This window comes from Rhinichthys klamathensis, unplaced genomic scaffold (assembly GCF_029890125.1).
Source record: "Rhinichthys klamathensis goyatoka isolate OS25496 unplaced genomic scaffold, OSU_Roscu_1.1 h1tg000376l_1, whole genome shotgun sequence".
NCBI lineage: Eukaryota > Metazoa > Chordata > Actinopteri > Cypriniformes > Leuciscidae > Rhinichthys > Rhinichthys klamathensis.
This window is the reverse complement of record NW_026606883.1, coordinates 65,745-83,951: the sequence shown is the minus strand read 5'-3', so window position 1 is coordinate 83,951 and position 18,207 is coordinate 65,745. Positions and strand designations below refer to the sequence as shown.

Below are 18,207 nucleotides of genomic sequence, written 5' to 3'. Positions count from 1 at the left end.
TATCATCACAGCTAGATTTTTGCCCCTTACGGCAATTTCACCCATCATGTAAACACATTAACCAGCGTTCTGTTGGCTTGTTGAAATGCGCATGTGTGATACGTGACCGGAACGCATCCAGACAGAGCAACTCTTTTTTTGATCACAATCTTTTCTTGAAATCTCGTGCAGCAGCAGCAGAAGTGGTACAGTCAAAATGCTGCATCTGTAACTGCACGAGAGGATAATATTTGAGCCGTAAGTTTCCAGCTGACATTGCAATACTCTTTTTAATGCTTTATTTAACATCACAACCGACATAACAAATGACATGCTCTGAGTCAGATACACAAATTAAGTTTTGACGTCACTACTGGGAAATAACCTGATTTATAACCTGATTTAACCTGAAGTCTTGTAAAGGCGGTTTAGTTGCGTTGTCTGGTTATTGGTTTTCATGTAAACAACAAATTATTTCAATAAGCTAATTTTTGTGAGTTATCAGGATACTGGCGTGGTTGTAAACAGGATCATTATCTGACTTTTAGAGACTAACCGGCTGCTGCCTTTGGTTCAGCTTCTCCTTCCTTTACTTGATGGACCTCCTCATGTTTTTCCTCCAGGTCCACATGTCTTTTCTGCTGTTCTACTGCCTTTGGTTCTTCTTCTCCGTCCTTAATTTGGTGGATCTCCTTGTGTTGCTCCTCAATCACCGCCAGAAGTTTTTCCTGTTGGTCCAGAAGCCTTTTCTGCTGTTGTTGCTGCACCTTAATGACCTGCAGCAGCATAGCATGGTCCAACTGACCCTCTGAGGATCAGTCAAACAGAAAGGAAAAAGAGAAGAAACAATGATCCAACATGCCTTAAAATATACAATAATACTTAAAAATGTGATTATTCAAATTGTATTTAAAATTGAAAATCCTTTGAATATAATCACAATGTAATTATCCATGGCCAAAACAATTGTCAGTCTGATAGTTTATCAAATGAAAACTTTTTAATTTTACTTAAGAAAATGTTAGTGGTGAATGCCTATACAAAACCTGCCGCCGTGATGATGTAGTTGGCCTGATAACTTATAAGCAATATTCAAAACAAGGTGTTCTGAATCTCAAGCGTATTGTTAAGTTCTTCTAGGTTGTTGCTAGGGTGTTTCTATGCAGTTAGTAGTGCATTGTTAGGTGGCTGCTAGGCGATTGCTGTGTTGTTCTGTGGGATTTTTAGTGCACTGCTTGCCAGTGTTGCTAGATAGTTACTAGGGATGGTTCTATGCATGTGCTAAGACATTGCTAGGCAATATGGAATCCTAACAACATCAATATGGAATTCTACCAAATAAACCATTTTCATCATAAAACAAGAGACAGTTGTACTTCCAGGGCTATAGAACACTATACACACATAAGCCGCTTTTCCAGCGTCGGGCCGAACGGTTCTAAGAACAGTAAGGACTGGTTCCAGTTGTATTTCCACTTGAGCCTGGTACAGCACGACATGATTACAAACCGTTCTCGGCCCGGAACTTTCAGCACGGTTGGTCACTTGTCTGTTGCCTGGCTACCAATTTCTCTGTGCACTATTTGAGCAATATAAACACAAATTAATAATAAAATTAAAAGAAATATCTGATCATCCTCCATAACGGTCGCTATTCTCTCATATTGGGTCTCATTCATGAAACACGAGCAGAACGAATTTTTGTGTAAATCGTGTGTAAAGTGGTTCTGGCGTAAATTTTCGGATTCATTAAAATGTTCGTATTTTCCAAATGTTAGTTGGTACGAAAGAAATCTACACCTGCTCCCAGCCACGCGTAAATAGTGAGTTTAACATCCGAACGTTTTGCTCATTAATAGCTAAGGCTGCATTTTAATTCACCTTAATCGGGTACATATTTACACAGCATTTTGAAAAAATATTATATATAGTAATTACATATGGTTTTTCTTTTTACTTCTGGGACTGTTTGATTAACAGATGAAACTCCATTAACTGCATCTGTAATATGCTGCCAAACTTCCTTTTTTTAGGACCTGATACGCCATGTAGCCTACGCTTGAAAATAAAATGTGGTGTTTTGAATGAACTTCTGATAATAAAACTTTGATTTCTGCATCTGAGAAATTTTTCTTTTTCATTCGTTTTTGAGAAGACATGTTGAAATCCTTTGTTTCGTGTCATAATATGATGCCCATATATAGTTGTCAGTCGGATTTAATGGGCGGGATTTATGGTAATTGAGAATGAGCGTGCACGCGCGTCCCATTTACGACTGATTGGAATTCATTAACACACACACACATTTCAATATCACATCTGACATTTACGAAGTATTTGTGAATCAGGAGATGAGTTTTCGGGAAGGTCTCTTTACGCGCAAATCACTCTCATATTTACTCGTATATTTACGAATGTTTCATGAATGAGACCCAATGTCTGTAAACTCTTGTGTTACCAAGGCAATGACTGACACATTTGTATTACATTCCGAAGAGTTCTGTTATCAGCACCACAGTGAAAAATGAAACCATATCTGTACGGTACCGGCTGGCCTGGATCGGCACGGAATGGAACGGTTAAGCAAAGAGAATGGTTTGGCCGGGCCCGATGGTGGAAAAGCGGCTATATACAGTAAACTAGATGAATAATGGTCAATGTATAAACACAGGTAACAGACTATAAACTGTTATTAACAGACTAATAAACTATTATTAACAGTTATGATTGTAGTGTGAGAGAATGACTTAAAAATAATAACAAAGATGACAGACTGAATGAACTGAGAACAGCAGATATAAGACACATCATCTCGTACCTGCAACAATCTTTTTAATCACTGTAGGAGGCAGGAGTCCGTGGCACAACAGAATGGTGGAGGAAGATAAGAAATCGAGAAACAAAAGAGAAAAAGACAGCAGAAAGAGTGCAAAGTGCCTTAATAAAAAACAAGCCACGTGAAAGAGACAGATTTAAGATTTGGTGCGTCCTTGCAGTATATCTGAGCATAGCAATGCAATGTGACAGTTCAGATGTCGGCCAGAGAAAATAGAGAAAATAAAACAATTACTTAGAAAAGAAAAAGAGCAAGATAGGTTCACATATCAAATACTACTTTCTAGTGTATGGATTGAATAAAATGAATTTGCTTAATAAAATGATCTTGTGTTGTATCCTACTAAGTCATGGGTAAAGGAGTTTATATATATATATATATATATATATGAATTATGAATATTATGAATCTTAGATATTGTGTAACGATAAACAAAAAAAGTACATTGTCCATTTCCCACTAAGAAACAAGGGTAGAAACCAACTGGCCAGGAGTTGTGAAGGATAACAGAACCAGAAAAAGAGAATGGAAAATTGCAACTGTGAGCTCACACATCTGACTGAATAATAGAATAGGAACCACTATTTTTCAATCCTATTTCAAACCACACTTCCTATAGCTTATGGACAATGTTCTGTGATGGATAAAGCACTTACCTTCCATCTTGTCCCCATCTCCATCCTTGTTTGCTCCTCCATCCTTTCCATCTGGAACCTTCTCTTCCTTGTGCTCCTGCACAAGAAGCTTCTCCTTCGCTGGAGGAAGCAGTCAATGAATGAACAAATAATTAGCTTGGACCTTATGATGTGCCATATAATCAGAATATGAATAAATACAAAAGGTCAAAGACTACTACTTAATAGTTTATCAGTCATGTACGCTAAACAGAAACTAGATGTTTACATTTATGAAGATCTGGGAGAGTTGTTAAGGAGATGCTAATGTGTTCACTCACGTTTCTCATCCTGGGGTTCAAGGGCTTTCTCAATCTCCTCTGGTATCTTGTCTCTGGCCAATTCATTCTCATCATGCTTTTCATTCACTTCAGGCAGGTTTTCTGGTTCTTTATGTACCACTAAGGACTCAACCTTCTTCAGATCTTCTGGATTTTCTGCCTTGTCCAATACTTTATTAGATGCAAGCTGGTCTTGATTTGCAAACCTTTTCACCACATCTATTTTTTCTTTTGACTCCTCCTCTTTTATAGATTCCTGCCCTAAGTCTTGTGCTTGCCCTGCCCCCTGCTCAGCAAGAATCTCCTCCTCCTCTCTGGTAGGTAGTTTCCTTTCTTCCTCCACAGCTACAGGTTGTTTCTTTTCATCCTCTAGCTCCTCCTGGTTTTTGATCTCATCTATCTGAACTCTGTCATGAGGGATGGGCGGCTCATGGCGGTGGGCTTCCCCTTCTGGGACCGCTACACCTGTAGAAGAGAAGTCATAACTCTTAACTGCTCAGATGTTCATAAAGCCAGCAATATTACAAAGCTAAATGCATTACCCGCTCCAGGGCGATCCAGCTGAACCTCTTTCTCCTCATTCTTTCCCTCGGCCACTTCCACAGGTACTTTAATTTGAGGGGGTTCTGCTGCTTTCTGCTCTGCTGGCTGTTCAATCTCTATCGGGGGCCTATCTGGCTTCTCTCCTGGGTGAGGATCCACTCCATTCTCTTGCATTAGAAACAGACAGACAAACTAGATGTCACAATGTGCAAAAAACATATATAAAAATGTTTCAGATTTCTGTGCAAGGTAAAAGGCATGTCAAAATGATCCCATACCCAATGTTATCAACCTATGGCTCTCAGGCTTCACGTGGCTCTTTAATGATGTGGCATGTGGCTCTTCACGTAGCTCTTCAAAGTTTGTTTGTTTTTGGTTCTTTGATTGATGATTTCTGACCATGTGACCATGTGAAACTGAAGAATAGAGTACTTGCTGCTGAAAATTCAGCTTTGCCATTACAGGAATAAACCACATTTAAAAATATATTAAAATAGAGAAGTATTTAAAATTTGTTTTTAAATATTTCACAAGGGAATCTAGCACATTTTACATATTGTCATGTATTATTAATGTGTATTGTCCCTGATAAAATAAACAAATAAGCAAAATAATATTGCCGTTTTTACTGAATGTTTCACCAAATAAGAGCTGCCTTGGAGAGAATAATAGACTTCTTAAAAAAAAAAAAAAAAAAATCTTACAGACCCTACATTTTTTTTAATGGTAGTGTATATAGAATTGACGAATTAGAGGGTTTGGTGACATGAGTCAAAAAGTAAAGCCGCTTCAGAGAAAGGTAATACTAAATAATAAACTATATTTTTTCTTTGGAATAGCATTTCACAATAAGACAATGAATGTGTATTAAAAAATAAATAGGGTCAATTTTAATTTGTGCACATTAACAAGGCTTTATACAAATGTGAGTCTCTCAAACCAAAGAACTTGTATATTAACCTGGCTAAGGCTGAGTACCACTGTCATATGCAATATTCTTTTTACTCCAAGTCATAGCAAGAAGCCTGAAACTAAAATATGTGCATGCTTTTCAGCTGCAGCCCACTCTTAAAAATCCCAGAGTGCACTACACAAATACCAGTAGAGGGCAGCAGAGCATGAAAGACCAACAGGATACGAGCAGAACCGTAAAGATTTCTAATAAGGGTACGAGATGGATGCTCAATGCTTTCCATATAACCTTGCCACTCATCCTGTGCAAAACAGCCTTTGAATATTTACAATGTCCACACCTTTCTTTAACCGGAGTGCACTACCGAACAGATAATCTATTGCACGACAGCATTTATGCATATGCAGAAAGGAGTTACACATTTCAAATGAGAAAGGATAGCAGTCTTGATAAACATTATCTAAGGGAGCGAGACAAGAAGAAGGGAGTTGAAAAGAAAGAGCGAGCGTATAGTAAAGGGGGTTGGGTGCACTTCCCTACAATCCTGAAAAGCAAAGCGTGCCTGTGTGTACTCGTACAGCTGCAAACGCACACCTCTACATGCCCGCGGGCCCCATGTTCCACTCGCTCGCTGAGCCCTGCGTTTTCATACAGCTGCCCTCAACAGCACGCTGTAAACAGGAAACAGGTGTGGAAGTGGGTGTCCGCTCAATGATAAATGCCAGTGTCAGTCAGCAGGAGGGAGTGAGAGGGAGAGGAAGGAGGAGTGGCAGAACAGAAAAGGAGAGGTAATGGTGGATGAAGTTGTTGGGACGCTCCTGGTATGTGCCTTTTTACGAGCCTCTGTCCTGTATCAGCATGTGTTGGAGGGAACACTGTCGTTTCTGCCCTCTCCCAGATTTGGACGCCCTCCCATCTTTCCCCTGACCGGAGCCATAACGGGAAAACGCCACCGGCCGTTTCACTGCTGCTCTGGGACACCGAGCACTCAGGTTTGAAGGGCGTCATGCAGGTCACTGATTCAAACAGAGGCCTTCTACTGGAGCTATTCATTTGTGCTCCTTCACAATTCTTTCTCTTTTTTCTCATTATAACTCATCTTTTCAGAGCTTCATTTTCTATTTTGTACCATTTTTCAACTGATTATAACTCTCTCTCCATAAATAGTAGGAATAGATGTACCTATTTCCAGTGCATTCCTATTTCAGCTCACATAAGATTTCACACAGACAGAAATTTGATGTCGGTAAGATTTTTTTATGTTTTTGAACATAATTTTTCAACTGATTATAACTCTCTCTCCATAAATAGTAGGAATAGATGTACCTGGTACTTTGGGCAACTCGTGGGGTATGAGTATAGGAAGCTTGTCCTCAGTTCTTGCGGGGACATCCAGAGGGGGGTTTAATTTCTGCGGCTCGTTGGAGGAAATGGACAGCGTGGTGAAGGTACTGATGAGCAGGATACCGAGACCGACCCACAGAACCAGCTAAAACAGAAAGAGAGGAATGAAGAGAGAAAAGAGAGTTAGTGTATATGGTCATCTGAAATACTTCAGTAAAAGATCAATGCTGTGATTAAGATTTGTCTTCTTTTTTATTGTCAGGCTCTATTAAATGCACTCAAAAATATAATAAAAATACAATTTATACAGACAAGGACTTAATACACCTTGCCTTTGATGAATATTTTTTTCAATTTCTGATATAATTCAAAACGTTGCTATGTGGATGAAAAAACAATACTGGAAATTATTATCAGAGTTTTAGAAAGTTTAATATATAAATATCTGTTAAATGTTAAATATAAATAGACAATTTGACTGTTTTATGTTGATATGTCCATGTAGTCAAATGAAATTCCCTCCAAAAAATCCATATTAAAAAAATAAGTTTACTTTGAAAACTAACGAATATAATTAAGACATGTACACTAACAGGTATTCAATGTATTAGGAAATTATTATAGGTATAGGTAAAGTTTTACTTAATGATTACCCCACTTATAAAAATACAAAAATAACTTGCAAAGATAAAAACTGGTAAATGAAATGAAATGAATAAAAGTGTTTTTTTTCTTTTTTAGAAGATATCTTTTTCTTTTTTTTTTTAGCAAATTCAAATTTGCTAGATCTAGAAAAAGTATGGATGGAATTATTATCCTCGCCCATTCAGAGTTGGCCAGAAGTTTAGAAAATTGGTGCGTTAGCTGACCAGAATGTTTGCGATTGTGGGTTTTTGATCCACATCTTTCATCTCTGGAATGCGTTCAACGTGAGTCCTCATGTTTGTAGTGCACCTAACATACTTCACTTTGACTTTCCACAGCTTGTATTTTGCATACACCTTGTCAAGCTTCCCCTAGAGATGATAAAATCAAAAGTTTGTTCAAGTGCTTGACCTCACTGAAAATGGGAAGGATGTATTCGTTTTCCCCCCTCCTTTGCTCAAGGATACTCCACTTCTGCTGCGCTTCCTGCTCATGGCGTGAGGTGTGTGCTCTCTAAACTGTCCCAGTGCAGCAGCACCGCTCCGCTCAATACACAAAGCTGGCAAGGGTATCGTTGGCATCCGATCTACAATAATGTCCTACAGTCATTAATGGTGCCCCAAACGCTGATGAAATCTATTAAAGCAGGCCCTTCCCAGTTTCACTGCCCCTGATCTGTGGGTATTCTTTGTGCTGCAGTGGACCTGGACATGTCAGGCTGCTTGGCATGAGACATGGAAGACTGGCATTATACACTCACGCCAACACAAACATCTGCTGCACTCATTATGACAAGAAGCTCTTTTGGAATGATCCTCGCCCCAATATCAGAAACGCCACCCATTTGGGTGAACTCCAGTGTTTGGGAAGTGACCCTGGTGGCAAAGACTCATGGGCATGGAAGTGTGGCATGGTTGGCACTAGAGAACAATGAACAACAGTATGTCGGCTGCTCGGAAACCACACAATGCAAGAGAGGTGAGGGAGACATCAGCATTGTGGTTACACATCATCTAAGATGAGACCTCAGTTGTTTTCACTCTGTTGTGAGAGAGCAAAGGCATCTGCAATTTGGGCGGGAGACGGAGGGGGCACAGCTCGAGGCACAGAGCCAGACAGTGCCAGCACACACACTGTGAGTGACTCCACACAGCTAGTCAATGCACTTGCAGGATATCAAAATTAATGACAAACTCCATTACAAAGAGAGAAGAGCAGCTGCCTTTTCTTCCTCACACGCAATCCCAGTGCATTCCTATTTCAGCTCACATAAGATTTCACACAGACAGAAATTTGATGTCGGTAAGATTTTTTTATGTTTTTGAAAGATGTCTTGAATTGGTCAACACGGCAGCATTTATTTGATAATAAATATAGTAAAAACAGTGATATTGTGAAAAATTAATAGGAATTTAAAATAACTGTTTCATATTTTAATATATATATCATATGGGTAAAAAATGAAACGTCGGGTGTGCCGTACCTGTGCAGTCCAGGCGTTCTTCATGATCTTCTTGTAGATGAGAGCTGGGCAGATGAAGCAGATCAGACTGCCCATGGTGGCTCCAGTCAGACCCAGGATGGTCTCCACTATGGCACAAAAACACACACATACATTTATTTTATAGAATCATTCTGTAATCACAAAAATGTGAGTGCACTACTAATTAAGAATCTAAAAACATAAAAAAAATATCATACTATATAACCAATATTGTTTTTTGGTAGTAATTGAATAATTTGCCTCTAAAATATGATTGGACAAGTCATATTTGAAGCTGTAAAATCGCCAATGCACACATCATTTGCATTCTATATTAATGTATTAAGTTGCTTCATTACAAAACCAAAAAAAAAAAAAAACAGAGGTAATGATAATGAGCTATATTATTTGGAATAATTTATTTGTGTAAGTATTTTGCAATTAAGAATTGTAATTATTCATTGGACATTAGTGTCTTTTTAGTAAATATGTTAAATATTAGTTCACTTTTCTACTTTGTATCGCTCATTACATTTTCTATAAACTTTCAAATGTTACAAATGGCTTCTAGAATTTCTGGTGGTGCAACTAAAAATTTTCTCTCTTTTTTTTTTCAACAATAACATTTTTCTTTACATTTTGAAGACATGTAAGTGTACATGTTAATCATTTTATTCAAACAAATTTTCCAAGAATATTTTAAGAGTATTTTTAAAAAAAATACATAATATATACACTACCATTCAAAAGATTGAGGTTTGAGATTTTATTTTAAAGAAGTCTCTTATGCTCACCAAGATTTGATAAAAAATATAAAGTAAAAACACTAATATTGTGAAATATTTCTACATTATAAAATATCTGTTTTTATTTGAATATACTTTCAAATGTAATTTATTCTTGTGATGGCAAAGCTGAATTTTCAGCGTAACATGATCCTTCAGAAATCATTCTAATATGCTGATTTGGTGCTCAAGAAACAGTTCTCATTATTATCAATGTTGAAAACAGTTGTGCAGCTGAATATTTTTGTGGACACTGTTACACATTGTCTTTCAGGATTCTTTGATAAAAATAAAGTTCAAAAGAACAGCATTTATTTAAAGTATAAATCTTTTGTAACATTATAAATGCCTTTACAGTAATTTTGGATTAATTGAATGCATCCTTTCTGCATGAAAGTATTAATTTCTTTTAAAAAAAATCTTACTGACCCAAACTTTTGAATAGTAGTGTAAATATAAAACCTATATCATATTTCTAAAGACAGTCTGAACTAACTTAACATAAAAAGGTAATATTATCTGATTTTTGTTTAATATTATCTGATATTCAAACTTACTGACCTTGACACACAATGTAAGTGATATAACACCACCCTTTAACAGTTGTACACATCACTGTAATGTGCATCCTTAGATGGCGAATTGCTTTAGTATATAAACCAAAATACAACAGCAAGGCAAGCTGATCTTACTCAGTGTAAAAATCCATTCCAACCTGCACTATATTCAGACCCACCATGAGGAGGCAGTTTAAAGCGGAAAAAAAATGGCACAGGCAATCTACACCATCTCATCTCCTGAATCACCACATCCATCCTCCATCAGTCTTTCTCCCCTGCCCGTCCCATCACACGCTCCCCCCTCATCCCTCTATCTGCCTCCTACCATCCTTCCTCCATGTTGCCCTTGTGTTGCAAGGCTGGGCAGTGGGCCCAGGGGGTATTTTTCATCCTGAGAGCAGCCATATTGTTTTACTCAAATTTATGCCCTGCAATGTCTGCTTCCCTATGGTTGGATTTGTGGCCGTGAGGACACGCCGGTGGCCAGTGGAGCCGTCATGGAGGACAGAGCTATGCCTTTCCCCCATTCAATCGTCTCTGCGAGTCTCACCTTCCCCTCTCTATTAGTCTAATTGGGCCCACTGAGCCAAATGGAGCCCGCACCAGCGACAGCCAATCTCCATGAAGAATGAATAAAACATGGCCCACCCCACCATCGCCTAAAACACACATCTTTATCATCCTGTTCCGCTGATAATGAATGGACGGTACCAAGTGATTGACGGAGAGATACTTTAAAAGGGTGTGATGTCATGACGGTATTAGGGAGAGTGAAACTTGAGAAACGTGAGCACACACAGACTTACCATTAGGAATGAGGATGCCGCCCAGCATGGTGCCAAAAACAATGCAAAGAGTGATGCTCTTGAAACGAAGGGGTGGCATATAACCACCTGCGGCGAAGGTGCCATCCTTTTGCTGGAAAACAGAGACAAACAGAGCACCTTCACTAAAAGCTGTTACTAGATTCCAGACATGCATGTAGTTCTCCAAGCCTCTGTTATGGTTGAACAAGTAAAATGCATGTAAGGATATTGGGTTTGGCATGCAAGCTTCATAAACCCCCCTCTGCTCAGTTGTCAAAATGCCAGATTTAACGACAGCATAAAACCCTTCGCCCGACCGCGAATCCAGCCGTGATTTGAGCTGATTCAGCGTGGCAGCGATGGTGAGACAGCGAGCTGAAATCTTGGCTGCTTTATGGAGGAGATCTGGACCTGTTCTCATCAATCCAGCCCCTTTTATTTCCTCTTGAATCTCTCAGTGCCCCAGCAGTCTGCTGTCCGTGGAGGCTGGATCTCTGGTGTCTGAGTAGTGGAAGGAGACTCGAGGAATCTCAAGGGATCCATACCGAGGGACAGAGCATGCAAATGCATGCTGACTGAGACCAGACTTGGGGTCTGACATCAGCCCTGTGTAAATCTGTTAGACTCAATGAAGTCTTTATGGAGTCCATTAAATTTAGCAAAATACTTTTGCGGCTGGTGCAGTTTATGTGCATCAGTAAGGAGGAGACACCTGAGTTTGTCCAGACGGTGCAAGCTAAAGAATTTCAAATGTGGGCCAAGAATTTTGGCATTTTAAAAAAAGGGGATACATATTGAGGGGTAATTTGGTGTGGATAAAATGGGATGTCTTTGTTGATATGTCCAACCAGTTACAATACACATCACTTTTAACAGTTCTTTCTCAATTCTCCTTCAAAATAGGTCAAAACAAATTTGCACTGTTCGGTTTCACAAAAGTAAATGACAAATGCAATAAAAACAGAAATCAAAACAGAAAGCAGCAAACAATGAAGTGCTGGGGTTAGAAAAGGGGTCATCAAACTGGGGTCTGGGTAGGGTTGGGTATCATTCGAATTTTAAAGATTTCGAATCCAATTCCGCTTATTGATTCCGATTCTTATCGATTCCTATTAATTTAGATTCCAATAAGGTAAAAAAAAAAAAAACTTGGGATATCATTCACATTTATTCTAAGTCCTATTGCAAAACATTTTATTTTAGCTGAATGCCATGAATAAAAATCAACAGGCTAAAGAACACTTAACACTAGCGTAACTAAAATAAATTTCAAGCATTATTAAAAACAAGTAAACAAATAAACAAATTAGCAATAGCACAAATAAATGCAACTGAACAAAGATGCGATTGAAAACAGTGTTTTAAGATTTTCATGTACAGAAACTATGTAATCAAATGTAAAATAACATTGCATTTTATAAATAAAATATACATTACAAATAGTTTAAAAAGTTATCGTCAAGAACAGAATTTTCTCGTTGTCTTTAGTTGTTTGATTAACAGCAGGAATATTAGGCTTCTGTCACTTTAAGAGCAGTACGGATCTATACTGTCATGCATTTTCTTTGTCAACAGTTTACGTTCACGACAATATTTTGACATATTTTAAGTGTATTTGTTCAAGTGCAAAAAGATGCGGTAGAGAACTCAGTTCAGTATCGTGCACTATACAGTATGAAAATCTGCTTTCTGTGCGGATGTCTTGGAACAGTGAGTCTTCTTGCGCTTGGATGGTTTAAAATCACATTAAAATCACTTTTTCTGTGTGCGCACTTTGGATGAGTGTGCAGCACAGAAAAAAAGCATGCAGGTATTCTTGCGCTTGAATGGTATAAAGTCATGTTAAAATGCACTTACACAATAAGAGGAATTGAAATATTAATTTCATAATAAGTATCTGATTCCAGAATTGGAATCGATTTTCCAATCAAAACCCTAGGTCTGGGCAGGGTTATTATCGTCAACTAAAACTAACAAAAATTATTTCTGTTAAATGAAATTAAGCTTAAATAAAATAAATTGTAAATATTAGTTGAAAGACTTAAACTAAGCGAAAATGAGAAATGTTGCCTTGGCAATAAACTGAAGTTGAAGCACTAAAATGATAAATAAATAAAAACTAAACTACAACTGAAATAAAAATAAATGAAACCTAAATAGCAATATTTTAAATATATATATATATATATATATATATATATAATGAGGAACCGAAATTTCTAAAACATTTAACTAAAATGAACATGAAAGCTTTTATTTTTATATTTTAGTCAATAAAAAATATGAATAAAACTATAATAAAACTAAAATAAAAACTAAAACCCGCAAGGGGGTTAAGTATAAGTTTAGTTAGAAACATTGTGTAAAAATGATTTATAAATAAATAAACTAAAATAATAAATAAAAATAATTAAATAAAAGTAATTAATTTAAATAATAAACCAAATTTTACTAAATAGAAAATACATATTTTCCATATAATATTATAAATGTATATATAATATTACAACACGTTATATTTTAGAGTATAAATGTTTTTTTATTCATGAAAGTAAATTGCTGTCTTTATGTTTTAGGAAGGTGGTCGGTCACAAGGGAAACATCATTTTGAGGAGGTCCATGGCATCAAAATAAATAAATAATAAACCCGTCTTTGTAAGACTGTTACCTGCTGTTCGAATAGCATTGTGTTGATGGCCTGTCTGCAGGGCAAGATCATCATGGGGAAGCCCACAGCCACAGACATCATAAAGCCCACACGGATCATCTCCGTTACCAGGTTAGATGGAAAGTTCATCAGTACGTTCCCAGCAATGTTGTCTGTGAAGCTCACATAGCCGAAGAACCCCACCTGGAGGAACACGGTACGAAGTACAGTTAATCATTTGAGACTTATGAAAGACAAATCTGCATAACAGACAAATCTGCATAACTAACTAAAAATTAGGCAAAAATTAATGTAGTGTAGGACTCATCGTTGTAGTTTTGTTCATCAGGATTGGATTGGAGAGGCTGAGAAAGTCATTATATTATTTTACATAAAAATCATCTAAAAACATTTTTTGCTAATGCACTTTTGTGCATTATGTGTGAGAAATTATTTTGTGATGTATTAATGATCATTTTGGCACAGTCCTAGTTTCACTGCAGTTTTTCAATTTAAAAAGATGGATACTCAAAACTGAAGTAATGTTTGTTTGGAGGCAAGCAAGGAGAAGAATTCTGTTACACTGACTTTCCACTTCAGTATGTGAAGTGTATAATTTCATATGGGGTCACTTGATCCTGCTTGAAATGATCAGGACTAAAACAAAACTTCTTATGGCATTATACAGAAGCAGCCTAACAGAGATCCATGTCTCTTTCCGTGTCTCTTTGATGACCTCACAACCCCTCCTGACTGTGCAATGATATTGTTTTTATGCGATGAAAAATAGCGAGCTGCTTTTCAAAGGTCTTTAAAGCCTATCGGCCCCCTGAAGGCCCTCTCTACAGAGAAACAAAGCAGTGCTTTCCCTCCTTTCCCGACCTTGCTGGCCTTGATCTATCCGCAGAGGAAAAGGTTCCCTTCAGTAGCAACACCAGGCAGAAGTCCTTGAGCCTGCCACAAAACTCCCTCTCTATTCTATTCTACAAACCCTCCCCTGAATCAATTCAGCTTTTGTTCAAAGAGAAAAAAAAGCAAAAAGATGATGAAATATAAAAGCAGAATACAAAGAACACAGTAAAAAAAAAAAAAAAAAAAAAAAAATCACGAGCAATATTATCTCTCAAGGTAACGTTTATACTTTAGCTTTCAGAGAAGAGAATAGGGACCAGAAACATTCTGACGATGTCTTAAAACACATTCCACACAAAGTGGCCCTGAAAATATTTATGAAGGAATAAAAGAGACAAGGCATTTGATGTTGATGGAGCATGTCAGTGTATGTGGGTTATAGAGGAACGTGCCAGTGGGTCTGACCCCATCGTCTGAGTTCTTTCTCTTCCTCTAAGCTCCAAATGGGAATTGGAAGGATTTTCCAGGGTATCAGCGTGAACCCAAAACCCACAAAAGGGGAAGGGCAATCACCTGTAGGGGACGGATATGGATCTAAAAGCAAGAACATGAGCCGACAGCAACTCTACCATTCTTGAATCCTAATTTCTTTCCCGTGTCTGAGGGCACAGGTTCCCAGGAGCCAATAAGGACAGAGCAGCAACGGAGCAAATGTTATAAGTTTTATATACGGTAATTGCTAGTCTGTATAAACAAAAATGCATCTTATACACTACCGTTCAAATGTTTGGGGTCAGTAAAATGTTATGTTTTTGAAAGAAATCTGTTATGCTCACCAAGGCTGCATTTATTTGATCAAAAACACAGTAAAACAGTAATATTGTGAAATATTAAAAATGTTCTATTTTAAAATATTTTAAGAGTCTCATGATCCTACAGAAATCATTCTAATATGCTGAGTTGCTGCTTAAGGAACATTTCATATTATCATCAATGTAGAAACTGTTCTGCTAATATTTTTGTGGAAAACATGATATATTTTTCAGGATTTAACGAATAGAAAGTTCAAAAGAACAGTATTTGTTTGAAACGCAAATCTTCTGTAACATTATAAATGTCTTTACTGTCACTTTTGATCAATTCAATGCATCCTTACAGAATAAAAGTTGTTACTAATCGATACCCTTTCAAATGACTGAAAAACATATGACACGACTATCCGATGTGTATGATGTTTTACTGATTCCTAATATTATTTATGAAATAAGATTATAGTAAGTATGAAATAGAGCACTTCTCATTTGTCAGAAAATTAATACGCTATTTAGTTCATCACTCCAGAAAAGGTTAAAACAGAAGAAAAGGCTAAAATACAAAAACAAAATGGTTATTGTTTTGGCCTCAACAAGCTGCAGATTATCAGTTATCAGTTGATGAAGTGTCTCACACACTTACTGTGATGTAGAAGGTGGTGACCACGTTGAGGGAAGAGGTGAATATTGTGCTCATTCTCTTCACCGAGGGCTCATCCAGGCTGTCATAAGTGGGTAATACTTGCCTATGGAAGAAAAAACTTTTTTATATACATCAGGCTCAAGATGCACACGTTGAAGTGGGTCAATACAAGTTAAGACTGACATACTGTTGATTACCACAGACAAAAATTCAGTTGGAAATCATATTTTCATATTATGCTTATATTAACGTTTATATTAGCTCTTTCCAAAATGTCCGTTATTTGAACTGTAAAGAAGTCTAAATCATTATTTAACAGTGTTCTAGGTGGAAGAACATTTGGTTGTGCATAACTGATGTAATTATTGTGGGTGAATTTTTACTTTTTCTTTTTTTAAAAGCCCATTTCTTGCATCTTTCTACATATCATGTCAATGTACGGGGTCTACCAGAATAACATGGACTGATGTTTTTTTTTGTATGTTTTTACAAAATGAGGGACACCATGTGGTAATCTACAGCACGTCACTGATAAATTCTTGCATCAAACCCAAAGCATTCCTTTAAAAAAAAAAAAAATCACAAAACTAAAGGACACATTATTATAACAGATGCACAATTTTTGCAATGTCAGATTTATAGTAACGTTAAATATAACAAATATAACACTATGCGAAATCACATAAATGCTTATTTATGGGTTAACTCAAACTGACCAGTCACAGTATAATCATCATTATTTAGCATAAGGACATACTGAACTGTGCATTTGAGCTCTAGAGACATAAACATGCAAGAGAGCAAGAGAAGCAGGAATTTAATATAGAAAGGCCATCACTTATTTCAGACATACAAAAGACAAAATGGAGGGGGGGTGGGAAGGAGGGAGAGCCGAATTGGATGAAACGAGCACTGATAAAGGGTTCAGTATCACAGAGAAACAAAAAACAGCTACAAAAAGAGCAGGAAAAAAAATCTGTGTCTGTCATCAGGACAACTAATAAAACCAGACGCCAGCAAAACATTAAATGGGGAATTTACAACGGCTATATATTATCGACAAGTGCTAGTCAGACTTTAGCATGTTATAAAATTTCCTGGCAGTATGGGCTTTTGTTTGGGCTCTCTTGCTCTCAGCCCACTCACAGCTCTTGTAGACACAGTCGGAGCCCATTCCTGCTTTTATTGGGATATACAGTACCATGTTCTGGGCTTTTTAAGCCAACGCCTGATCTCACACCAAAGGCCAGTCTGTCTCATAGCAGGAACCCACTTGCAATAAAAACCAGAGAAGGAGGAGAGAGAGAGACATCTATGTAGACTTACACATTTTATGTGTATTTTTTTCACGTATTCATTACAGTATTTGCAACACAGCACTGTTATGATATTGGCCAAACATTCTTTTTTTTTTGATAGGAGAATGCATTAAATTGATCAAAAGTGACAGTAAAGACATTTATAATGTTTAAAAAGATTTCTATTGATTTCTACTGTTTTTTTTTTACTTTCTATTCATCAGAGAATCCTAAAATTTTAACCTAAAATATTAAGCAGCACAACTGTTTTCAACATTGATAATAATGTTTCTCCAGCACTAAATCAGCATATTACAATGATTTCTTAAGGATCATGTGACACTGACGACAAAGGTAATTCAGCTTTGCCATCACAATAATAATTCCATTTTAAAATATATTAAAATAGAAAACAGTTTTTACTTATTTATTGCAAATAAATGAATGCAGGCTTGGTGACCATAAGAGAATTCTTTCAAAAACATTTAAAATCTTACCGACCCCAAACTTTTGAAAATGAATCGATGTTGTCTTGTCATTGTAAAATTTGCATACTGTATTGTATAAATGTCTACAAATGTCTCCAGGAAGACAAAAAACGTGATCTGAATGTGGCATAATTGGGAATTTGTGTTTTAAGGCCAGTAAATGCTACCTTTGTTTCTCCTAAGAAATACTTATTAACTGACACCATTTAGAAGCCAATGGTTGATTCTCATATACTACTGACAGAAAACCAGTCACATATTGAGTCTCATGACAACAAGATGTGCAACACGTGATGCGCAATTTACCCAGAACCCAAATCTAAAATCTGACTTTATTTTAAAAAATGCAAGCCCTGTTTTTTTTTCCTTCAGGAAATGCAAATATAGTTTTATCATTTCCCTCCGTGTAAGTTTTAATCTTTCAAGTCCTTCCAAATGCTTTTTCACAATATCTTTCATGTTGCCAATATAGTTCAAATTGAATTGAGAGAGAGTGAGAGAGGGAAATAAAAGGGGGGCATATGTTAGTAGCATGGCCAATCAAATGCTTTTACAGCCATGACAAGGACACAAACTGGAATTCAGACACATAACTATAGAATTATATAGATTTGTAGA

At 36.9% G+C, this 18,207-nt stretch overlaps 1 protein-coding gene across 1 annotated transcript in view; it reads right to left on the bottom strand.

The window, feature by feature from the left end:
- Positions 1 to 18,207, bottom strand: part of slc38a10 (solute carrier family 38 member 10) — a 31,039-nt gene that overhangs the window by 1,445 nt on the left and 11,387 nt on the right. The window contains exons 8-17 of the mRNA XM_056233763.1: positions 15,804 to 15,906; positions 13,518 to 13,700; positions 10,850 to 10,961; positions 8,699 to 8,805; positions 6,553 to 6,715; positions 4,313 to 4,480; positions 3,771 to 4,235; positions 3,472 to 3,570; positions 2,798 to 2,818; positions 536 to 787 (exon numbers count right to left, since the gene is read on the bottom strand). Coding sequence (XP_056089738.1) covers positions 536 to 787; positions 2,798 to 2,818; positions 3,472 to 3,570; positions 3,771 to 4,235; positions 4,313 to 4,480; positions 6,553 to 6,715; positions 8,699 to 8,805; positions 10,850 to 10,961; positions 13,518 to 13,700; positions 15,804 to 15,906 — 1,673 coding nt within the window. The remainder of the gene's footprint in view (positions 1 to 535; positions 788 to 2,797; positions 2,819 to 3,471; positions 3,571 to 3,770; positions 4,236 to 4,312; positions 4,481 to 6,552; positions 6,716 to 8,698; positions 8,806 to 10,849; positions 10,962 to 13,517; positions 13,701 to 15,803; positions 15,907 to 18,207) is intronic.